Raw genomic sequence first — 24,319 nt, 5'->3', positions numbered from 1 at the left:
AGACATAGTGGCCAGAGCCCCAGCCTACGACTCGGGAGACCTGAGCTCTATTCCCAGCCCTGCCACTAGCTGGCTGGAGGACCTTGGGCAAGTGACATTCCCCACTCTGTGCCTTAGTTTCCCCGTCTTACAGATGACAACATTGACCCTGCACTGGAAAGCACTTTGAGATCCCCAGCTAGGGATTTGCATTAACAGGGGTCCTGCATAAAGCTCACTAACTTACAGGCCCTTCCTGCCCTCCTAGCCCTGGGGCATGCTTGCTTGTACAGAAACGGCCAGAGATTTTATGACACGCGTCTACATCAGGCACGTAAACCCAGACCAGGATGCTGGCGCGGCCACTCCCCATCACAGAGCTTGAGAAGGCAAGTGTCACTGCCTCCACTTGACAGGTAGAGAAACTGAGGCAGGGTGGCAGCTGAAGTCATCAGCAGAGCCTCAAACAGAACCTGGGGCGCCCCACCCGCAGGGCCGTGTGTTCACTTCCCTGGCTCAGACATGGGATGCAGTAGGCCAGACCTCAGCTGCCAGCAACCCCAAGATAACCGTCGCTTGTCACTGCTGGGATGTTGGCAGAGGGCCTCGTCCTAAGCCAAGATGTGAGTTGTCCTGCACCCCAACATGGCCAGTGTACAGCAGAGAGGCGCCTAGTTCCCTGATTCACGCATGCTCTCCTGCCTTCTTCCCTCCCCCAGGCCACCTGGGTCGCTTAGTGCCAGCTGTGCTTGGCTTGGCCCTGGGGCACCAGCTGGTTTCCCCAGCACTGTGGTCGGACCACAGAGCCCGCTTGCCCCCTTGCCCCGTCCGGGAGAATGTTCCAGGTCGGTAACATCCCAACTTAAATCTGGCCCCTCTTCAGAGCTTCCCACAAAGCTCCCAACAGACAGGGCTTTGCCCTGCCCAGGGCCAGGCGACTTGAAGCCTGTGGGGCTGAATTTCCCAAGAAGCAAAGCACTCACTGAGCTGTGCCCTGTGCCTGGCCACCAGCACTCTCCCCACGGGGTTCAGGAGCCGGGAATCTCACCCTGCGACCTTGTGAGCAAAGGGCATGCTGGGAACCTGGCAGCAGCGCCTACCAGACCACTGCTGGGAGCAGAGATGCAAGCTAGGGCCCCTGGTTTTACCCTCACTCCCTCTGTAGCATAGCGCCCACGAATCCTTCCCTGTGGCTGGCACAACCACCAGAGACAGGCAGGAGGGATGGGCCCAGTCTAGCCAGCGCCTCTCGCCCCGTACAGCTACATCCACGGGCTGGGTGCCACAGACATGGGTGGGACTCAAACCCACCTTCAGGACCAGCTGGCACCCAAACACAGACCTTCCCGCTGCCCCAGTAGCTCGGTCTGGGGAGACTGCCTCCCAGAGCCTCCCAGTGCCTGCCTTGTCCCCCCAACCTCGTAGTACGGGCCACAGGAGACCCACCTCCTAGGCCAGGCCCCCTGCTCGGCAGCTGGGGAGAGTGCTGCATGCCCAGGTGGTGATCTCTCTCCCCAGTGCTGCCACGCTGCTCACCCCCCTTCCAAAGAGACCCTGGAGCCAGCCCCCCGGCTGCATCCCCAGGGGGTGCTGGGCAGGATGACAGCCTGGAAAACAGCCCAAGGAAAAGCCGTGTCAGGGCTCTGGTGCCCAGGTGTGCCAGCCCCTGCTAGCGGCATGTGAGCCCTGCCCAGCTGCTGGGCCCCCTGTGGTAAACAACCCTGCTAGATAACGCTTGGCAACGAGGTGCTCCCTGGTGGGTGCTGGAGTTGCTATGGGCAGGGGGGCGGCACATGTCCCTGCCCAGCTCGTTAGTGGGTCTAACGAAGTCAGGCGGCGTCAGAGGATGGCCCCGCACCCATCGTGGCCCGGAGCTGGCAGTACAGCCTGGCGCTCCGTTAACCCAACAACATCATGCCACGCTCCTTGTCCCCAGCTCTAACCACCAGAAGGCGCGGCCAGGTCCCTGCACCACGTGGTGTTCATCCAGGGACAATGCCCTATGGGGTGGAGATGACCCCTCAAGAGCTCCCAGTGCCAGGGAGCTGGCACACTGCCCCTACCGCTGGCACAGAAGGCACGCAGGGGTGTGTCCAGAGCACCCTGCGGCTATTCTCTGCCCTCGGGGACCATGGAATAAGCCCAAGGAGGGCAGCCCACAGGTTGCTGCAACGTGCATGGAGACCAGGCAGTGTCAGAGGGTTAATGTCCACTCTGGCCCCCTGCCCCTCGGACCCCAGGCACAGAGGAACAGAGACTCGCAACATCCCATGCTGGGAGCCCAGACGCCCTGGTGAGGGGCACGGCACTCAAACCCAGCCTGAAAGGGGCGGGGGCCTGTCTGTGGGGACATTATCCTGAATGCCCTGCAGCGCCCCCCAGAAGGGAAGGATTGCTCCCAAACACTCCGGAAAGCAAAGGGCGGGGGAGCTCCCCCCTATCCCAGGGGTATCCGGAATAGAAACATCCTGTGCCCATCATGCCCACCTCCAGCTCCCGTCTCAGCACTGGGAGAGCTGCCTGGATCCCCCATGGGGCCCCTGGGCAATCTGCAGGGCAGAGCTGGGCCCCGAACTGCGTGGGGATGTGTCCCACCTTTCCCTGGGGCTTTGGCCCTTCCCAGCTCCTCACGTCCAAGGATGGCGGCACCTGGTAGATGTCCTGGCCCAGCCCCGCAGCTGGGGGCACCTGGTAGATCTCCTGCGGGGGGCTGGCGGAGACGTCCGGAGCGTGGCTCAGCGACGGGGGCACCTGGTAGATGTCCTGGCAGGTGTGGGGCAGTGGCTGCTTTGGATACACCAGCGGCTGCTTGGCTGGAGGCGAGGGGAAGGGCACCCCTGGCGCAGAGCCCGGGTAGAGACCCAGCTGCCCCTTGCTTGAGGCCGGGATCAGGTAGATGCTGTCCCCTGGCGGCCGGGCGGCGGGGTGCAGCACGTGCTGGTGGGAGGGTGGTTGTCCTTGGCCAGACCCCGCCTGCTGCTTCTTGTCATACATGCCCACCAGGATCTTCAGGCGGTTGCCAGGCACAATGCCCTGGCGCCCGTGCAGTGAGCAGAGCCACCAGCCATCCAGGCCCTGCGTGTTGCGCTCCAGCACTGTCATGATGTCGCCCTTGCGGAAGGAAAGCTCATCTGGGGACTCGGACACGTTGTCGTACAGCGCCTTGGCCAGCACGTTCTGGGGGGGAGAGACGAGGGAGGGTGAGCTTGCTGCACAGGGACCCTGCCCTCCTGCCCCTTGGCTGCCCATGCGACTCACACCACCCAACGCCGTTGCTTGGGGAGCTGGGTGCGGGGCACCGAGAGACCTTGGTCTCCTCTCCCCCAGCGCCGTATGGACTGGGGCGGACCCTCCCGAAGCAGCGAGGCTGGGAAAGAGGGATCCCCAGGCACAGCTTCCCGCCCCGGCGCCTGCTAAGCGGCCACAAGTGCCCATTGCCGCCAGGCTCCCCGGAGAGCTGGAAGGTGTCCGGGGTGACCCCTGCCCTGAGCGATATCCATGGAGCACATGCAGCCGGCAAAAGGCCTTTGTGGCAGCCCTTAGCGAGAGGACCCGGTGTGGTGACATTGAGTGGCCCAAGAGAACTGCAAGGTCAGCCCACGGCCAGCAGCCCCAGTCCAGCCATGCCCCAGCAGGACAGAGACAGGCCAGCATCTGGCTGCAGGGCTGCCCCCATGAACACGTGACCCTGGTCAGAAACCCACTAGCTGGGCTCCACCAGCATCTCCCAGCGCCTGCCTGCATCCCTCCACCCTGCCCTGCGCTCTGCTGAACCCCCACCAGGCACAACGTAGCGGGAGCCCGAGATCTGCTGGGAGACAAGCAAGGCCTCTGTTGTGCCTGTCCCTTGATGGGGCACTACCAGCTTACTAACCACTGTGGTTGGACACCCAGGGCCTATTGAATGGAAACTGAGCTGGGCACCCAGATACTGTGTCCTCCCCCATCCCAGTCCCACCAATTTAGACTTCCCTCCCCGAGGGGAATCTGACATTAAGGGTCAGATCGGAGCCTTGCTAACCATCATGGAGCTGAGCACATTCACACCACTGCAGAATCTGGCCTATTGGCTACACAGGAGCTGCAGTGATTTGCACCTGGTGGGAATCTCACCCCAGAGTGCAAACCCTTTGGGGCACTATCCCTTGTGGGGGCTGGCCCATGGTGGGTGATGCCCACACCCACAGAACAAACCCGAATCATTAGCCTGGCTGCTGTTGGGTTTTTAATCCTCAGCCAACACAAAGACACTGCCAAGACACCTGGAGGTGGAGTCCCTGCCCTAGGGAGCCTACAATAAGGACCCAAAACAGGCAGAATGGAGGAACATTTTGAAAACGGGGAAACTGAGGCATGAGAGGCTAGGGCCAGGTTTTTCACCCAGCCAGGCACAGCAGGAGCTTCTGGCAATATGGGTTGTGCATCGGGGTGGGGGATCGGAGCCAAACGGGTTTTGAACCCCAGCACAACATGACTTGTCCAGGGTCCCGCATAGAGTCCATGGCAGAGCTGGGACTGGAAGCCCGGGCCCCACTGCAGTGCTTTATCCCCACTCCCATCCTTCCCCAAGGGCCATGCTAGCTCAGGGGATGTCCTTGTACCAAAGGGGACCCAGGGAAAGAGTCCAAAGAGGGAAAACAATTGTGGGAGCACACTGGGTGAGGCCAGCTCGCACAGTTTTACAGCGAGGCTCCTGGCCTTTGGTGATTTCCTTAAAGCCCCAGCTCCTGGAGTCAGGTGAGAATGTGACAACTGTAGCTTGCACTGGAGAGAACAGGCTTCGTGAGAGGCACAGAGTCACCTGGCGGTGGGGGTGGGGATGCCCAGCTGCCCCGTGGCAGGGCTCCTGAAGGGCTGGCAGTGCCCTGGATCAGGCCCCAGGCACAGAGAGCTGCCTGCTCCTGGTGAGCCATTTCCTGCTCCTCCCCGGTCCGGGGGCGCTGATAGCCAATACTCGCCAGCGCTCCTCAGGCCCATGACACATTGGTCATGCTTCCAAATATAACCCAGCCTGGCCCAGGGGCTGAGCGATGGAAAGAACCCTCAGCACTCTGCCTCGCACAGTCACTCTGCTCCCGGCCATTCGCAGGCAGAGACGCCGGCTGGGGATTAGTCACCCCCATGCCACACTGCAGGCAGGCGCTCCGCTTCCTGGCCAGCCCCAGCTTGCTGCTGCTCTAAACAGCTGTGGCCCGGGGCTGGGATCCAGGCGGGAAGAGGAACACAAGGCACTGAGCCCATACGCAGGTTCCTCCACATGGCCCCCCAAGGGGCCCTCACACAGCCCCTCCACCACCCCGAGATACAAGGGACTCCTCCCCAGACCCAGCTGCTTTCAGACCTTGTGGGGTAAAGCCAGAACAGCCCGACTGGCTCAAATGGGGGCACGTCCCATCTGCCCATCTCACCAAGAGCCACAGCTCCATCTGTGTGATTCTGCAAAGCAATCTCTTCCAAGTGGGACTGGGGGGCACTGGCAGAGCTGGGGGGCAGGAGCAGGGAGGAATCCAGGGCTGAGATAGCGGGGCTGTGGTCAGAAGTGAGGGGCACTGGCAGAACGGGGGGGGGGAGCCCAGGGATGGGATAGCGGGGGGCTCTGGGTCAGGATCAAGGGGCACTGGCAGAAACTTCTGGGGAGCCCAGGGCTGAGACAGCAGAGGGCTGCGGGTCAGGAGTGAAGGGCACCAGCAGAGCTGTCTGGGGGGAACAGGCCCAGCTCCTGTCTGCCCTGTCCAGGCTGGAAGCACATGGTTTCCCTGCACTCTCCTGAGAGCCCAACTGCTCAGCACTGGACTCTCTAACTCTATTTCCCACTTGCCCCCTGCAGAGGGGGGTTCCCAGTAGCCGGGGGCTCCCCCCAAAAGCAGGAGGGCGCAGGACTCAGCCATGTAGGGAACCAGGGACCAGTGGGCGCTCCAGCCGGTCCCAGAGGAAGCCAGATGCCGGAGGTCAGCCATTCCTCCAGCAGCACCCACTGCAAAGGCCCCTGGAGAGGGGCAGGGAGGGGCCCAGGTGCGCAGTGGGGGAAGCAGCAGGGACAGTGCCCAGTGACCTCCGCATTTGAAGTGAGCCAGGAAAAGGACCCTTCACTCCAGGGCTGCCCAGAGAGGGGCCCAATCCTGCTCTCACTCCCTGCAAGGTGCTGAGTGGGGCAAGCTGCAGGCCCCGTCCCCATATGGGAGCGGCTAGTGCCAGATCGGAAAGGACACCAGACCGAGGGTCCTACCCCACTGAGTGCCTCCCCCGGTGGCTGAATACTTAGCGGGACTGGCCCATCAGGTGTGACCCGACTGGAATGACACTGGTGTAAAGCCAAGCAGAAGTGATGACCGAAGCAAAACCAGCAGCTGAGACATCCCATCCCCACTGACTTCAAACCCACCTCCAGAGCCAGGCCCAGCTCTCACACATTTAGCATCAGTTCAGGATTCAAGCAGGAAGGGGGTCCCCAAGCCACGGGAGTCCTGTGACAATGACAGGATCCCAGCTCTGGTTTATTTCCAGCTGGTCTCTAGCCCGCGTCATGGCAGAGAAAACCTCAGAAACGCAACTTGCACGCACCCAGGCACCAAAGCCAGATGCTCAATCACAAAAACAAGCCAACCGAAATTCCCCATTGGAAAGCCCATCTTGTGATCCCCGGGAGGCTCTGAGCACTGGGGCTGCCCATGCTGCCTTGGGTTGGGGGAGCCATATGGAGACAGAGAAGAGCCTGGTGGAAAGTCAGAATTGTTTGTTTGCCCCGGGCAAAGGTGTAAACCCCAACTGCAGCCTGCTGGGGAGAGCCAGGTCATTATAGCGCTGCTGAGCCCCCCCAGTGGCTACAGTGGGAGTCTGAGGCCTGGATCAGGGGAGCAGGCCAGGACAGAGCTTTCCCTAATATGGCCTTTTGACTGCTTTTCCTGCCCGGAAGAGCTTGCATCCTTCCAGAGTCGTCTGCAGGGAAGGGAACTGGGCTGCTCGGCCGCAGGCTAGGCCCCTCGCGTCACGCTCCCATCCGGCTTGTGCTTCCATTTCAGGTGCCTGGCTCCCCCTCCCCCTGCCCCTGCCCGCTGGACAGGAAGTGCCAGCGCAGTGAGTCAGCGTGGGGAGAATTCCCCGGCTCCAGCCCAGCCATTGAGCTGACCCCAGAGAACACAGCCTGCTCACACCAAGCCTCGCGGGGCCAGGCTCTGGTCGGGAATGGGGCCCGCGGCTCACTCCGTCTGGTGCTCCCCAGGCTGCCATCCGCCTGCAGTGCCAGGATGGGTGTGGTGGGGGGCAATGCCTCAGTCTCCTGGGGGTAGATCAAGTGTAGTCAAAGGCCAGGACTCGCAGCATGTGCATTGGGCCTGGCCCTTTGAGAATTGGGGCCCGATTTCCACTACCTTGCCCCTTGGATTCGCACCCTGGGCACGGCCCATGGGGTGGGGTGGGGTGGGGAGCAGGAGGCTCAGAGCCCATTTGATGCCCCAGACCCGAGGCTGCCTGGCCTGCACCAGCCCCCTGTGCCAGGCTGCACATCGCCCGAGCCGCTTGAGAGGGGGGCAGATACCATCGGGGACTGGTGGCAGCTTTGGGGAGGCTGCAGACACATGGAACGATGAAGCAGTGCTCAGCAGCACCCCTGCCAGGGGCAGAAAGCAGCCCCTTGTCATGGGAATGGGGCACAGGCAGGAGGAGCGGGGGCAGAGGTGGTTCATGAATGGCAACACTGACCTCTCGATCCCCCCAAACAGGAGGCAGTTCAGAAAGTCAGGCCAGGATCATTTTCCCTCAGTTACAGATGGGGAAACTGAGGCACTGGGGGCCTGAGCTCCAGAATCAGAGAGCCCCAGAATCCCAACTCCCAGTCCCAATGACTTTCCGTTGGAAGGGCCCAATTCTGGTGTCAGTCTCACTGATTGTCCAGGGCATTGTGCCTATTGAGAGCAGAACAGGGACCCTAACTGATAGACCCTAGCTGGCCCCTGGCTGCTTGGCCCCTGTCCCGGGCACTTTGGGAGGGAGGGGTCCTCCTATATCTTCCCCGGTACCTCTCTAAAGCTGACTGCAGTGTATTCACTAGCACTAGGCACCCGTGTCTAAGGATCAGACCAGAGAACAAGGGGCTGGGATTCCTGGGTTCTGCTGCCAACTGCTGCCTTAGTTTCCCCATCTACAGATTGCATAGACACAGGGGCTTCACTCATGCTGGCAAAGCACCGTGGGAACCTCCTGGCCAGGTGGCCTGTACAAGTGTCAAGTGCTTCCCTCACAGACAGCATGGTATGGTGGGAAGGGCAGCTGGAAAGCTGGTCAGCAGGGATGGCAGCGTCGCGGGCAAGGGAGGTAGGCCGGGTGGCCAAGCGGGAGCAGCGCTTGGGGAACTGGAGTCTCCCAGACCTGGCCGAGCTTGGGCGTGAGGCCCTGGCTTGTGATGGCATCCCAGGATCCTGAATGGGGTGTGTAGACCAGCGTTCATCCCAAATGGAAACACCTTTCGCCCCTGGGGTCACTGTATCACCAACCAAAAACCACAAATTAGCCCCTCCTCCCCCAACCAGGCGTACAAATTGTTCCATTTTAGATGATAAGAAATGCCAGGTTCTTTTCATTTATCTTGTCTCGGAGCCTCCATGGCTCCCGCTCTCTCTGCCACCACGAAAATAGGACAGTTAATTATCTTTCTGAATGAAAGCCGAGTCTCTTGGAATCACATGCTCCCAGGAGCTGGGGCTTTAAGACAGCCCCAAAGACTGGCAGCACAATATGGCTCAATACCCACCCTGATCGCTGGAAAACCAGCAACAGCTGGGCTAGAACCTCTCTGGAGAATGGCAGGAGAGAGACGGAAAACTGGAAAGACACAGCTGCAAAGGAACCTGCCGGAAGCCCCGGATTTTCATGCGAGTGGCACTTACAACTGAGGCCAGGTTTTCGCCCCCAGCCCTCCGCAGGCATTTAGCAAGAAACATGCCACTCACCCGGAAGAGTACCCCTTGCTCACCAGCTCACCCCTCCCCCAGCCTGACTTCCCTGCAGCTTGCCCATCAGATGCCCTCCATGTCAGGTAGTAGTCACCAGCAGCTCGCCCTGCGTGCATCCTGGTATGAAAACAGATGGAAACAGAAATCCACGTCTAACCGGATGACCCGACGCTCTGCCAAGGAGATGGGGGGGGGCGTGTTGTCTAAAGGGATGACCCCCAGTTATCTCAAAAGCACCACCCAGCCATCACTGAGTCCAGCCTCACATTCACTGCTGGGCCCTAGGGAAGAGTCATTATCTCTATGTAACAGACGGAGAAACTGAGGCACAGCAAGGGAAAGCGACTTGGCCGAGGTCACAGAGAACAACAGCTTCCCAGTGGAATAGGACTTCCCGGAGCTGCCCAGAGGGGTCTCCAGGTCTCGCATGGGGGGGAATTTCATCCTCTATCCCACAGATGTCTGAAGCATGTCCCCCTCCCTTACCCACGACCACCGCACCCCTGCCTGATCCTGCTGGCGTCCCACACAGCAAAGCAACTGCTCCTAAAGGCCACTGGAATTCAGTCCACTAGCCAAAACCCTAGATTTGCGCCAGGGTTACCGGACTGGGAAGACTCAAACGCACCCCATGCTGCCCTCCTCGGTGGAGGCTGCTGGCGCGACACCAGCCTCGGCGATGGTACCCCCAACCTGCCAGTCCTTCAGTTGCCCCCTGACCATTCACAGGTCCCTTGGAAAGGAAAAAAATCCAGCCCAGGATTGAGGGCATTTCACTGGCACAAGGCCCAAGCACGGGTTGGGGGACCCTCCTGCTTGCAGCCCCGTGCCTGTTTGTGCCAGGGATCAGTTCTGAGACTGTTCCCTGGAGCCAGCAGCACGGTTGCTATGAGGAGCGGCACTGCTGGCATTAGAGCCCTGCAGAAACTGACACCAGTGGTAGCCCCTAATGCCAGCCCTGGCACTGCCAATGCTGGGGACACGCTGGAGCTTTCTCTCTGCTAATTGCACTCCACTGACCATCGTGTCCCCCAGATGCCTTTGCTGGGGGCCTCCAGGCGTATAACCCAAGTGTGTGTTGTTAATGCTCCTGCCTCACAGCTTCTCTGGGGCACCACTGCCCAGCAGCAAGCCAGCCGCCCCTATGCCCCAAGCACAGCAGGGCACAAGTCTGGGCCCGTTGCCTCCCTGCTGCGTGAGCCCCCAGGAGGAGAGCACGCGGCTGCCCCTCAACAGCAATCAGACTGGGTGAGGCCTGACCCATGGGGCACCTCCTGCGGTTCAAAGGAAGGGGGAGAGAATGCAGGGAGTTCAACACCTTCCCACACTCCAGCCCAGCCGGCAGCTCTTTACGCTGCTGCCCTGTTGGCAGACCCAGGAAAGGCAGCAGGGCAGGCTGGGTTCTGACTGGCAGCCTCGGCACAGCAGGGAAGGGCACAAGAGCAGCTCGCATGGGCGAGATGGGATGGCTGATCAACTCGCTGCCATGGGGCGGGCGGGCCGAGAGTCACACGTAGCGCTGGCAGCATCTGTTCCTGCCCTGCAGTCTGCGATGAATGGGGACCCTCTTCCACCCTCCAGGCAGCAAGGGCTGCAGGTCACGTCTCCTGCACTCCTGTGCGGAGAGGCTTGGAGCGTGCCAGGCAGGGCCATGCCATGTGCCACGATTTGAGAGCGGAGCAGTTATGCCCGTGGGTGAGTAGGCCTTTTGGGGGGGAGCAGGCTGGCAGGCGCCTGGCCAGAAATACAGAGAGAAAAGCCCCAAGGACATTTCACGTAGAACAACAAAGCGGCTGTTTGTAGAGCAACCTCCTGGATCCGGGAGCCGGACGCAGCCCAGTCACACAATGAAGAACTGCTCCCTGCCCACCCCCTGCTAGCGATTGGTGGAGAATTGGACATTAGCTACCGGATCACTGCTCATTCACTGTAACCCTTCCCTACCCTCTCACTGGCCAGCCAGGAGGGCTCCCGGCCTGGAGCTGCGGTCAGCAACGCTCTACATGTCAGGAGGGTGATCTATTACGACGACACGGGAAACCGCTATGCCATGACAGCATGACTGCTGAGCCCCTGGCAATGGGCTGCACAACCCAGGTGGCACCTGCTCTGCGCAGCCTGAACTCCCACTAGCTGGCCCTGGGCTTGCTGGCAAGCCAAGGACGGGGATCCTGGGCGTTCGGTCTCTTCCTGGGTGGCTGAGCTGTCCTGAGGGGCATCACAGGGCAGCCAGTGAATGAGCAACAGGGAGGAGTGGATGTTGCTGAGGATCCTTATCCGTATCAACTCGATGGAGGAGAAAACTGGAAATCCCGGCAGGACTTGGTCTGAGCTGCCTTTGCTAGCAGAGGGTGGCAAATCAGAGTCCGATGCCGTCTCTCGCCTCTACCTTTGCCGAGGCAGAAACGGCCACGTTCCATTCCGCTCAGACCCCCTCTGCTATGGCTCCCACAAGGGACCAGTTTGATGCCAACTGTGGCAGTGAAGGTCTGTGACAGGGATCTGCTCTGAGACCCTCCCCACTTGTGAGAGACAGCCTGGAAACCCAGCTGCCCTGGGCTGGATCCCAGTCCTGACTTGCCTTGGAGGAGCTCTGGAATTCATCACCAATCCCGCAAGTCAGCCAGCCCCAGAGGTAGGGCCAGTTCTTACAGGGATGGTCCTACCTGACCCAGAGACAGCACCCAGCAAAGCTGGGCACAGAGCTCCACCTGGGGCAGCATCAGAGGTTCACTACGCAGCTCAACTCCCCAGCCCTTGGCTGGCCCCATAGCAGCCCCTCCCCATGGCGACCTGGACCAGCAACCAGCCTGCTTCAACCAGCTGGTCTGTTTGTGCCACAGGGCTTGTCCAGTAGCTCTCAAGAGAGGAGCATCAGCAGCCCTGCAGGGAAATCCCGCACCCCTTCCTCCTTGCTTGAGGTGCATTCATTCTCTGGCCCAGTACAAGCCTGGGGCACAGAACACCGCTGGCAGAAGATCCAAGCTCTGCTGGATTGCTGCATCAGGTGAGGCCTGAGGCACGTCTGAGCCCCATGGTGCTGTTTGCTAAGGAGTTTTGACGATTCCCCCTGTGCTGCCGACCCAAACCCAACCGGTGTCACTCCCAGACATAGCCAGGTGAAGGCAGCCAGCAGGCAGACTCTGGGAGGGTGGGGGGAATCCACTTGGGAGTCACTGCAGGGAGTCGGGGCCAGGTGCAAGGCTGGAATAACTTTTTTTGGGCCCAGCGCCAAACATATTTGTGGGCCCCCTTTGGAGCAATATGGCGTGGGGTGCGGTGGGGGGGTCGGTCCCCAGAGTTAGGGGCCAGCCGGGGACAATGAGGCAGGCCACGGCATGGCAGGAGCAGCCCCACTCCGTGCAGCCCAGCATGAGGGCACCATTTACATACTTACAGCCACAGACGCACACAGGTACGCCCAGCCCTGTGCTGCAAGCGTGCCCCCCTGCCCAGTGCCCTGCCCTTATGCCCAGCACCCTCTCACCCAGAGACCTCCATCCACAGATCCCTATGCCCAGCACCCCCTGGGCCCGTTATGCCCAGCATCCCCCTCCCAGAGACATTCCCTGCTGGCCTCTGACCAAAACTGCACAGCGCCCTGCACACCACACTGCCCGCCCAGCACCCTCCACACTGCCCAGTGCCTCCCTCATTCTGCACAATATTTTAAAATTCCGCAATTTTTTTTTTTTGCCAATAAATGCGGAAGCTCCAGCCTGGCCGTGAGGAGCACAGGCCACTAGCTGCATGGAGGTGGGAGATCACCCTACAGCCTCCCCCAGCCCCGGGACAGGAACTCGGCAGTGAGGCAGCACTCGACCCTGACACAGCGAAAGGGCCAGGCCTGCCCCAGAAACACCTTGGAGCCCTGCCCCTCTGCGCCAGGTGCTCCAGATATGGACAGACATGCTCATCCCGGCAGCAGGATACAAGTGCAGAGGCACTTAGGGAGGATCCAGGTGGGGGTAAGAGGTTCCTGTGTGGGGCAATCTGGGTGCGTGCAGCTCAGTGGGGGATCTGGATGCACAAGGGAATGTCCCAGGTACAGGGGCAGTGGAACTCTGCAGTGAAGGTGGTTGGGGCTCAGTGGGGAGTGTCTAGGTGTAGGGGAGGTGGGGTTCATTTGGGTGGGGGTCCTGGTGCAGCTGGTGGGGCTCACTGGGAGTATCTGGGGGGCTCATCCCAGTGGTCTAGATGCAGGGGAGATAGGGCTTGTCAGGGTGGGGGTGTGATGGGCCTGCTTAATGGGGGAGTCCCAGTTGCTGCTGAGGGGATGTTGCATGCCGGGCTACCGCTTCCCATACCCCCCGATTCCTTCCCCACCGCTCCATCTCCCTCCCGCCCGCTTCCTTCCCCACCGCTCCATCCCCTCCCCAGCCTGCCCCCTGCCACACCCCACAGGGGTCACTCTCTGTTGCACAGAAAGCAGGGTGGGCTTCCAACGAGCAGGGGGGGCTCACCCAGCATGAGGGCTGAGACGCTGGGGTCCAGCTGCAGAGTCAGCGGAGCTGAGCAACATCCTCTTTTTTCAGCTGGGCAACACAGCACTCACAGAAGGGGGGGCAGTGGCATGTGACCCTGTGTGCCCCCCACATCTTGCCTCTGTTTGGGGGCAATGCCCATGGGCATTCCCAGTCCCCCTGCCCTCCCCCCAATGGCTGCTTCCCTTTTCTTCTCCCTCACTTTCTCAAAGGAAGCAAAGAAATCTGCAGGGGGACCTGTTTTCATTCCTCCAGAAGTACCCGACACAGACCCCCCCAGTGCCCAAAGTGCCCACACACAGACCCCTGCCCCAGATCCCCCCTGAGACCCACTCCCCCACACCCTGCCTGTCCCCCAGCCACACTCACCGCCCGCTGGGAAGTGACCATGTCCATGTGTGGGCCGTGACAGCAGCACAGCTGGGGCTGGTTGGGGATTGCTCTGGCCCCTCAGGAGCAGTGCAATCAGCCAGGACAAAGCAGGAGTGAGGTCTGCCTGGGCTGGGCTCCCTCAGGACCCACTTGCCTGGAGGGGTCCAGCCAAGCCACCTGCATTGCCCAAGACGGCCCTGCCCATGCCCTGGTCCCAAGCAGCTTGGCCTGGGGAGGTGGGCAAGACCCCACAGATAGCAGGTAGCAGAGACTGCCCAAGCCAGAGCCATGCTGAGGAGTGGATCATATCCCTGGGATGTGAGCCCCAGAAGCCTGCCCTACCCAGCTGCGCTACTGGCCCCACACTCAGGGGCCAGAGGTGGTGAGGCGGGTGAAGAGGAGTCAGCGTTGGGTGGAGCCTCGGGGCAGAGTGGGGAGGGAAGTTGGGGCCACGGTCCTGACACTGGGACCCCTTCTGAGAGTGGGCCTGGAACCATGGAGCCACTAGCGCCATGGTAAAACCAGGTTTCAGAGTAGCAGCCGTGTTAGTCTGTATTCGCAAAAAAGAAAAGGAGGACTTGAGGCACCTTAGAGACTAACAAATTTATTAGAGCATAAGCTTTCATGAGCTACAGCTCACTTCATCCGATGAAGTGAGCTGTAGCTCACGAAAGCTTATGCTCTAATAAATTTGTTAGTCTCTAAGGTGCCTCAAGTCCTCCTTTTCTTTATGGTAAAACCAGTACTGGCCAGGTGCACCCCTTCCCCAAGATACCAACAATGGGGAAACACAAGAAGGGTGAAGGCAGCTTGGCCTAGCGGACAGAGCAGTTGGCTGGGATTTGGAAAACCTGGGTTCTATTCCCAACTCTGCTGGGTTAGCACAAGCAAGTCGCTTCCCTGCTGTGTCTCAGTTTCCCCAGCTGTAAAATGGAGATGACACTGACCCCTAGCAAAGTGCACTGAGATTAATGCAGAGCAAGAGCTAGGGATGATTATTTTCCCCAGGATGGCTAAGGAACCGTTTTCAGCTCCCCAGATGCATGGTGCTGGGATCCACCCCAATTTTCAGAGATCCCAGCACTAACAGACACAGAACCAAGCCCTTCACCCTCACAGCCAATGCTCATCGGGCACAACACCACGCCCCTCCCTGGAACGGAGCCACATGGGAGGCCAGCGTACACGCTCAGAGACTTGCCCAAGGTCACAGGTGAGTCAATGGCAGAGCTGGGACCAGAGGCCGGGTTGGCTCCTAGCTGGCTTGGCCACATGGCCACCCAAACACTGCTGGCTGTCTCAGAGCAGGGACGAACGTCATAGGCTGTAAATCCTCCACCTGCTAAGCCAGCCAGCCAGCCCCTCTCCTGGGGGAGTCCCCCACACCTCTGAGCTCAGGTGAGGGGCCTCAATATGCAACACCCCTGGGCTGGTCCCAACCCAATGAGGGTAACCCAGGGCCTCTGCCATCGCCTTCCCCACATAAGATGGGGCTGCAGGCCCTGAACACAGCAGCCGTATGGCAGGACCGGAAGCTTCCCAGGAGGAGAACACTGCTGCGCTCGTGGTAACGGGGCAGAAGGAACCCATGGGAAAGACCTGAGCCTCCACTAGGTTTGGTATCATAACAATTCCCCCACTGCCAGGACTTGAAGGTTGTGAAGGTGCTGCCACCCTAGCCACTCAGGACACGCTGGGGGCAGTGGGGAGAGAAGCCAGATGCTCCTGCACAGGATTCTGCCACTTGAGCTACAGGAGACTCCCCACTAGCCATTAGCAGTATAGGGCCTATTGTATATTGCCAAACAGGCCCAATTCTGGCCACTAGAGGGCAATAGTGCACACAATCCAGTTGTTACTGGATTGGGACTTGGGGCTCAGCCCAGTGCTATGACCCTGGGGAAGGTCTGCTACCTTCATAAGGGCATTTCCTTCCCCCACTCTACCACTCCCATGACTGGTTTCTAGCCCTTCCCTTGGGCACTGAGCCGTAGAGAACCCCTTTGCTGACCACACCCAGGTGATGTCCCTGCCCCTTCAGGGTGCTCATAGCGGCTGCCAGGTGGAGACGAAGGACTGAAGAGCCTATTGTGCCATGCTAGGGGCGGCAGCAGAGGATCTGGGCCCATCTCAGAGGTAGGCTTGAACAGAGGGAAACTCAGAGCAACGGTGTCTTGGGCTGCTCTTAGCTTGCCCAGCCCTACCAGCGCAATTCAGCCCCCACGAAGGACTCCAGTTGGGTGCATGTGTGGGGCGCCCGTGGGTGGGTGGGTTCATGTTCATCTTGCTTTGCAATGATGACAAATGAGGCCCAAAACATTCCAAACCCTGGCAACTGATCTGCCCCCCTTCGGGAGCTGGTGTCTGGGGGTACCCGCTGCAAGGAGCCAGGCCTCACTGTGAGGGTCATACATGGACCGATCCACGTGCCAGTGACCAGGCTGGCCTAGTGCTGGCAGCGTGGCCAGGTCCCTTCTACACAAGTGTTTCCCTGTGTTGTAAGTGGCTCCCCAGACTCAGCTCTAGGGATGGGTTCTAACAATGCTCTGGGTCTGATCAGGGATTTCTCCAAGCCCTGATTATCTCCCCGGGGCAGCTGAGGGCAGGTACCCCCCCGGACACCAGGCTCGCTCCAGCTGCCAGTCCACTGGGAGATCCGCAGTCACGATTCACCTCCTCCTGCAAGGCCACCTCTGGACACGACTGCCTTTCACCCAGCGGGATCCAGGAGCAGCCTGCGAGCCAGGTTCACTGGCTAACGCAGCCCACCCTGGTTAGATGGGACCCAGCAGCACCCCACGGTGCTGATCACATCAGCCAAGCCACGTGGTCTTCCCATGGCATCTGGGGAACCATCCCAGCCCCTCGCAGGGCCCCTCTCCTCTGCCGCAGCAGGGCTGAGGCCAAAGTTCGGATGCTCCCAGAACAGCCTGGGCCCTACTCTCTGTGTAGACACAGAACTGTATTCACCCTCCCCACTCCTCCCTGCATCTGACTGGAGGGAGGAGCCCAGCAGAGCAGCTGCTGCTGCAGATTTATTGTCCTCCCCCCTCGGCTGGCTCCCTCCTCATCCCCCACATACAAACACCTGCCACCAGAGCTACCCACATAGGCCACCCGCCCAGAGCACTTGCACTGCTGAGACTCCTGTGGGAGAGCGCTATCCAGTGAGCACTGCAGGCTGAGCTCACCCAGCCCCAGGTGCGCCCAGCTGATGCAAGCGAGGAGGCATCTGGATGAGACAGCCACCCCCCCGACCCCCTCCAGCCGCCCGTCCTGTCCAGACATGACCCTGGAGCTCAGCACGCCAGCTGCAGCAGAAGCTGTTCCTGCAGACAGGCCCTGCCCTGCGCCTGCAGACTAGGAGCACATGGAGCCTGGGCGCCAGGTCCCAGTGCCCACCATGGGCACGGCGTAGTCCAGTGCCAGGCAGGGAAGGGCCTCAGCGACTCCTGCTCAGGGATCCCCCTGGATTCTCTGCTCCCTCCTGGCTGCAGTTTGGCCATGGGGGGTCTGCCAGGGGCGTCTTGCCCAGGTACCATTTGCCCCCACCCCAGCAGCACCCAGTCCCAGCTGCCGCACACAGAGATGGGGGAGCCAAGGCTCTGATCACCCACGCCTGGGGATGCCCTGGCACAAGTGGGCTCACAGCCACATTCACCAGCTGGAACTGAACCCTCCAGGAGCCCTGGGCTTCGTTCGGACACTGCTGCCCAGGGGTGGGACCCTTGTTTAGGAAAGGCTGCTCTCCCCATTATCCCTCCAGGACTGGGGCAACCCTGGCTTGCAGTCTGCTCATCATCACGCCATCAGACTATGTCCCTCTCAGGGATGGGAGTGGGCAGCCGCCAGGTGCCTGGGCAGCCACTGTGTGCAAGGGGCACAGCACTCCCCCCCAGAACTAGGCATGTCGCCATCGAGCTGTGGCCTGTCACTGCAGTAGCAGCACCTAGAAGCAGGCTCCAGTGGAGGTCTTGTGCAAAGAGGCTTGTGAGCTGTGTGGGCTGCCTCCCCTCCCACTCCCTGCCCCTGAGGATGGAGCAGTCCCAGGAGCTGCTCTGCCCTTTGCTCCGTGGCCTCAGTATCTCGGTCTCTTCACCCTCTGCCCCCAGCGCTGGGTCCACCAGGGCCTATCTTGCACCAGCCTGGGTGTCCTGTCCCACACCACAGCAGACGCTGAGCTCTGCCTCCCCGTGCCTGCCATTTGGCCATTGCCCCCCCCAGACCACAGCAGAGCCTGCCTTGACCAGGTGACCTCCTGCCTTATGAGACTGGCCCAAAGTACCTCCCAGTGGCCTCAGCTCAGCACTGCTCCACCACCTCTGATAAGTGACCAGGTGAGGGTCCAACACAGTGCATAAACCCTCAAATGCTCACTTATCTATGGTATTTATCTGGCCCCTACTACCACAGCACCTGAGCCCATATGTAACCTCCCAAACCCCTGGGAGACAGGGCCATGCTATTACCTTCTGTCATAAACATACAGCAAAGGGTAGCATAAAATCCTTCCTTTACCTGTAAAGGGTTAAGAAGCTCAGATAACTTGGTTGGCACCTGACCAAAAGGACCAATAAGGGGAGAAGATACTTTCAAATCTTGTGGGGGAAGGTTTTTGTTTTGTGTTTCTGTGCCTTCTCTCTGGGTCAGCGAGGAACCAGGGCAGGGAAAATACATCTCTTAAAGCCATACCTGAACTAAGCATCCAAGACTATAAATTGTAAGTAATAGGAAGGAAATATATTAGATTATCTTTTGTTTTAGCTTGTGAATTATCCCTGTGCTAAGAGGGAGGTTTATCCTTGTTTTTTATAACTTTTAAGTTTTGCCTAGAGAGGAATCCTCTGTTTTAAATCTTATTACCCTGTAAAATTACCTTCCACCCTGATTTTACAGAGGTGTTTCTTTTACTTTTTCTTTATAATAAAGTTCTGTTTTTTTAAGAATCTGATTGGTTTTTAGTGTCCTAAAAACCCAAGGGTCTGGTCTGTGCTCACCTTATTTACCTATCTGGTTGGTAGATTATTCTCAAGCCTCCCCAGGAAAGGGGGTGAAGGGGCTTGGGGGGATATTTTGGGGAAACAGGAACTCAAAGTGGTCCTTTTCCTGAAACTTTGTCTAACTCACTTGGTGGTGGCAGCAGTACTCATCCAAGGACAGGGAAGGATTTGTGCTTTGAGGAAGTTTTTAACCTAAGCTGGTAGAAATAAGCTTAGGGGGTTTTTCATGCGGGTCCCCACATCTGTACCCCACAGTTCAGCGGGGGGAGGGAACCCTGACACCATCTGTAGCAAAGTGCTACTCTGCTCACTGGTGTAGCGCCTCCTGCTGGTCATCTAGGAATTAGCTCTTTTCCAGCTTACAGCACACCCTCTGCAGGTTGGTGTCTCGCCTGCCGCTGACCCCGTGTCCCTCCCAGACCCGTGCCCTTTACCCTGATGTTCTGCCCCAGCAGTACCCCTACACTCTCGGTCTCCCCTCCCAGGGAAACCCCCCAACCCTCTAAATCCACCTTGCCTCAGTGGCTACTGCCAGTCATCATCTAGCCCCCGCTCACTGGGTCAGACTGTAATGGCCACTCATCATTGGCAAGGGGGAAGGACCTGCCGCCTTTGCCTAACCCAGGCCACACCTCTGCAGCCCCAGCACTTCCATAGACCTTCAACAAGGCCTGCAGTCAGGGGAGTTGCCAGGCTGGAGCTCCCCAGTTCCTCTTGCCCTTTTCCCCAGCACTCCCCTGCTTCAGGTACCTTGCTCCCAGGCAGCTAGCCCTTCCCACTCTAGGGCTACAGTGAGACTCCTCCAACTTCTGGCCCACAGTCCTTTTATCAGGCCAGCTGGGACCTAATTGAGCTGGCCACAGCTGTGGCTGCTTCCCCAATCAGCCTAGCTTTTCCCAGCCACAGCCCTCTCCAGGACTGCTTTTAACCCCTGATTTACTGGAGTGGGGCAGCTGCCCCCACTATACCCTGATTGTTCAGATGGGGAAACTGAGGCACAGAGCAGCTAAGTGACTTGACCGGGGGGGTAGTCGGTGGCAGAACAGGGATTTGAACCCAGGTCTCCCAAGTCCCAGTCTGGGACACTAAGCCACTGTGCCATCCTTCCTCACCAAGACTGGCTCTCCCTGGCTGTCTGGTGAAGACTAGCCACACTGGTTGCCTTCTCTGAGGGGTCTGCCATGAGCCTTACCCAGGAATTGGAAGCAAGCCCCACTGGGAGCTACGCAGGGTAACCAATGAGACGAAGCGGGTGCTGCTCAGCCTCCAGTCAGGACCTGCCCAGGGCCCCACACCAGCAATTTTAGGCTCTTGTGCAGCAGCTGCACCCTTGGGGCATACAAATGGCAGGTCCCTCCCCAGCCTGCACTGTGGTTCAGCCTTACACCTAGCACTCACCTCACCCTCCCTTGGGGCAGCCAGGAGAGCCAGGTCCTGGGAGTGACACTTTCCCAGCAAAGCGAAAGATAAAGAGACAGATAAGCTCAGCACTTGCCATGCCCTGTTCCTGGAACAACCTCGCACGCTACCTGCTTTTACAGCCACACTTCACACACGGCAGCTGCTGGCAGCTGAAGGGGGCCAGTACAGCATGGATGATGGGTCCAGCAATGGCTATTAGCCAAGATGGTCATCTGACATGAAAGGAGTCGCTCCCCTCCCCTGTACTGTACCCCATGCTCTGGGTGCCCCTAGATCTCTGACTGCCAAATGGTGGGACTGGACAACAGATCACTCAATGGCCCTGTTCTGTTCATGCCCTCTGAAGCACCTGGCACTGGCCACTGTCAGAAGACAGGACACTGGACTAGGTGGGCCATTGGTCTTCCCCAGTCTGGCTGCTCTTATGTTCTTAGCAGCCAACACATGCCCTCTGACAGGCGTCTATCGTCTCTGCCCAGGCAGGAGGATGGATTCCATTTGGGGGACCACCAACTCAACAGGCCCTAAACTCCCCCTTCATTATTGGTCTGTATTATGGTAACAATCGCATTCAGGGCTCAGTTGCGCTGGGCGCTGTATGTACCCCCAGTGACAGACAGTCCCGGCCCCACAGGGCCTGCAATCTGAACAAGGCAAAACGTGGGAGAAGAAATGGACCCAGCTGGCAGGGCCAGGAGCAAACCCCAGCTCCCACCCCCTCCACCAGCCCACCCCACTTTCCACTCACTAGGTGCTACTCATTTGATCCTTCTTGCTCAAGCAAACCTTGGGCAAATCTGGGTGTGAAGGGGTTAAACAGAGAACTGCTAAACAGAGCAAGGGGACCAGCTAGTATATTAGCCACAAACTCTCAGACCACAGAATCCCGCTCTGTGATGAGAGCCCATAACATGCAGTGTCACAAGAGCGCTGATCAGCAAGGGAGTGTACAGACCACTGCCCTGGGGGAAGATCCCCTCACTAGCCCTGGCCCATGTGGGTTTGCATGGCTCAGCACCAGCCCAAGGTGCAGGCGCTGCCCCGAGGGGCATGCTACTTGTATGCCAGGGGAGCCGCTGCAGAAGGCAGGTGAGACGCAGGGGCACATCTCTTCTCAGTTTGCTAGCCCCGCATGGGTCCCTGCTCCAGCTGCCCCACTCAGCACTGCCACAATGCTGTAATCTGACATGAAAGGAGTCACTCCCCTCCCCCGGCCCTGTACTGTATTCACACAGCCGGATTAGCTAGGCCTGGAGATTGCTGATCATTGGCGGTGAATCATTAACGACGTGCTCTGGGGCCGGCTGACGAGCACAGGCAGGGCACTTACGCTCTCGCACTAATCACCAGCCATGCCAGTTATTCACCCCCAGTTGGCCTCCTCCCAGGAATGGCTCCCTCCCTCCTCCTTCAGTTACCAATGGTAAACCTCGCCTTGGGAGGGGGAAATCCGGCACCCATCCTTGACGGGCCTTGGGGCCCCACTGCCTAGCACAGTCCCACGCGCCTGCTACACCCAGCTGCTCAGTTTTGGATGGTAAAATGCTTCTAGACCCCAGACTCCCAGCTCAGCTGGCCGGGTCCCAGGCCCACCTGCTCAGCCCCTGCGGGGAGCCAGCCTGGGTGGCCAGTGGGGTCTGGGTGCTGCCAGGCCTGGGCCCATGCTCCTGGGGCCAGCAAGAGAGGGGCTGGGAGTGCTTTGTGGTGCCCACTCCTGGCTGATTACAGGGTGGCGCTGAGCGCCAGAGGGCACTCGCAGCCCAGTGACAGGGTGCTGACGGTGGTGGGAAGGGCTCCCTGGGGGGGCAGAGAGAAAAGGGAGGGAAGGGTTTGAAGGGTAACCCAGGAACACACCAGCAGGGTGGGAGTGGGGAGCAATGCCCCCTGCCTAGAGGCTTGTGCCATCCCAGACAGGGCCAAGTCAGGGAGGGAGCACAGGCCGGTGGTGAGAGCAGGGCCTGGAAGTAAGACACTTGGCCAGATGTGCTGCACAACCTCCAGGCAGGTCACTTCCCCTCAGAGCCGCAGGTCCCAGTCTGTAAACCAGGGATACCGACCCTGACCCTCCCTATGGGGGAGATGAAGGCACCAAGTGTCACAGATGAACACGTGCCACGGGCCAGCTCACACAGTTAGCCCTGGAGGTGACCAGTTTGAGTCCCGGCCTCTCAGCCAAGATGGTGGCCATCACCTTGTTAAGAGCTTTGAGATCCTGGGCTGGCAGGTGCTAGATGCCGATGTTAGCCTGGGGCAGGGCAATGGTCCACACTGCTGCTGGGAGAGGGGATCCTATGGGGGAAATATGCCCCCTGGCCTCCCAGCTTAGCCCAGCTAATTGCCCATGTCACAGCCAGGTCACCTTCACCTGGGTTAGTCACCCAGGCTGTAAACCCACATCCACAAGAGTGGACTGCAATGTTGGGCAGGTAGTGCTGGGACTTCCCATCCCATGCACACCTCTAGGGCAGGGATAGCACCAAGCAAACCTGCACCCGCTGCTGTCGCGGTAGGCAGCACTGGGACCCTTGCACACTGCTGGCATGAGGCAGATACACGCAACAGGCAACTACGGCAAGTGCCTGCCCTGACACTGGGGGGAGAGGAGCTCACGGGAGCAAAGGGAGCACCAAGAGCACTGGTGGGCTGGAGAGCAGGCCATGCCAGGCCCTCCAGGAACTGGCCTGAGACCCCAACAAACTCATTACAGGGAGGCCCCTGAGCAGCCACAAGCCTGCAACAGCCTCGCCCAGGGGATTCAGCCACTGGTTTCTGTTTCCGATCTCCTTCAAAGGACAAAGGCGCAGCTCCACACCTCAGAAACACTGTCCCCCATCCCCTCCGGGCTGCTGGGCCAGATCCTGACCCAGGGCACCGAAACCAGCCCCTGTCCGTAGCTGTGACAACTTCACCGCAGCCCTGCCACTCAGAGCCCCCCACTCCGAGAAAAACCCAGCCCCCCGCACGCCCTCTGGCATGGTCGGGCTAGTACCAGCTGTGGATGGCTGCCACCCAGGCGCCCGCCCCGAGCCCTGGCTTCACCAGGGAAGCGGCCCGGGGCCAGACCAGGATCCCCAGGAGCCCGGCGGGGCGGTTCGTGCCACGATCCCGGGCCGGCAGAGCCGATCCCGGGAATGGCCCGGATCGCAGCGGACAGGGCACATGCGCATCATCGCGGCGGCACAGCCCGGCCAGCCCCGCGGTAACCCGAGCGCAGCCTGGGCCCGGCCAGCTGGCGAGCCGGGAGCAGGAAAGGCGCCTCGGGCTCGGGCTCGGGCTCCCCAGCGCCGGGGGGCTCCGCATTGTCTCTGCGGGGGGCGCAGGGGGCGGCGCCCGGCAGCTCCCAGGCCCGGGCACGTCCCTGCAGCTGGGTCCGGCTCCCTGGGGCGGGGAATCCGCCTCCGCCCGGCGGCGTCCCCGGGCCGAGCTCCAGCCGCCCCAGCACGACGCCCCCGGGCGCTCTAGGGGCGCCGGGAGCCAGCGGGGATGGGCCCGGCGGGCGGGCAGAGAGGCCCCGCTCCGGGCACCCCCAGCGCCAGCGCCAGCGCCAGCCGGGCTCTGCTCTGCTCCCCCTGGCTGCACGGCGGGCGGCTCCGGCTGGCCCCGGCCCCGGCCCCGGCCCCGGCCCCGGCGGGGCGGGGCGGGGCGCAGGCCGGGCACTCACCAGGTAGTTCATCTTCCCCGGGCGGCCCCAGCAGGGCCCCGCCGGCTGCACAGCGGCGATCCCGGCGCTCGGCGCAGGCTGCCCGCCCCAGGCCCGTCAGCGCATCGTCCCGCGGGCCCAGGCGGCGCGGCCCGGCCCGGCTCGGCTCGGCAGCTCCGCACCGCAGCGCTCCCTCGGCCGACTGGCCGCCAGCGCCGGGCTGCCAGGGAACTGCCCGCCTCCAGCGCCGCCCACCGCCGGCCGCGGCCGGGACAGCAGGGGGCGCTGCCGAGCCCAGCGGGGGGAGCCGAGCCGGGGAGCGCGCGTGTGTGTGTAAGCGAGAGAGACGGGCTGGGTGTGTGCGAGTGTGTGTGACGGGGGCGGGGTTTGTGTATATGATTGACATGGGCTGGGTGTGAGTGATGGGTGGTGTGTGTGTGAGAGCGAGAGAGACGGGCTGGGTGTGAGTGTGTG

General features: G+C 60.5%; 1 protein-coding gene across 2 annotated transcripts in view; it reads right to left on the bottom strand.

The window, feature by feature from the left end:
- Positions 1 to 24,071, bottom strand: part of BCAR1 (BCAR1 scaffold protein, Cas family member) — a 37,538-nt gene extending 13,467 nt beyond the window's left edge. The window contains exons 1-2 of one of the 2 annotated variants that reach the window (XM_043495366.1): positions 23,867 to 24,071; positions 2,575 to 3,156 (exon numbers count right to left, since the gene is read on the bottom strand). In XM_043495366.1, the coding sequence (XP_043351301.1) occupies positions 2,575 to 3,156; positions 23,867 to 23,878 (594 nt within the window). In that variant the 5' untranslated portion in view covers positions 23,879 to 24,071. The remainder of the gene's footprint in view (positions 1 to 2,574; positions 3,157 to 23,866) is intronic. The other variant, XM_038368670.2, reaches the window with a different exon arrangement.
- Positions 24,072 to 24,319: the final 248 nt, after the last annotated feature.

Source organism: Dermochelys coriacea, chromosome 12 (genome assembly GCF_009764565.3).
Source record: "Dermochelys coriacea isolate rDerCor1 chromosome 12, rDerCor1.pri.v4, whole genome shotgun sequence".
In the NCBI taxonomy this organism is placed as follows: Eukaryota; Metazoa; Chordata; order Testudines; family Dermochelyidae; genus Dermochelys; species Dermochelys coriacea.
This window is presented reverse-complemented; position numbering and strand designations above follow the sequence as displayed.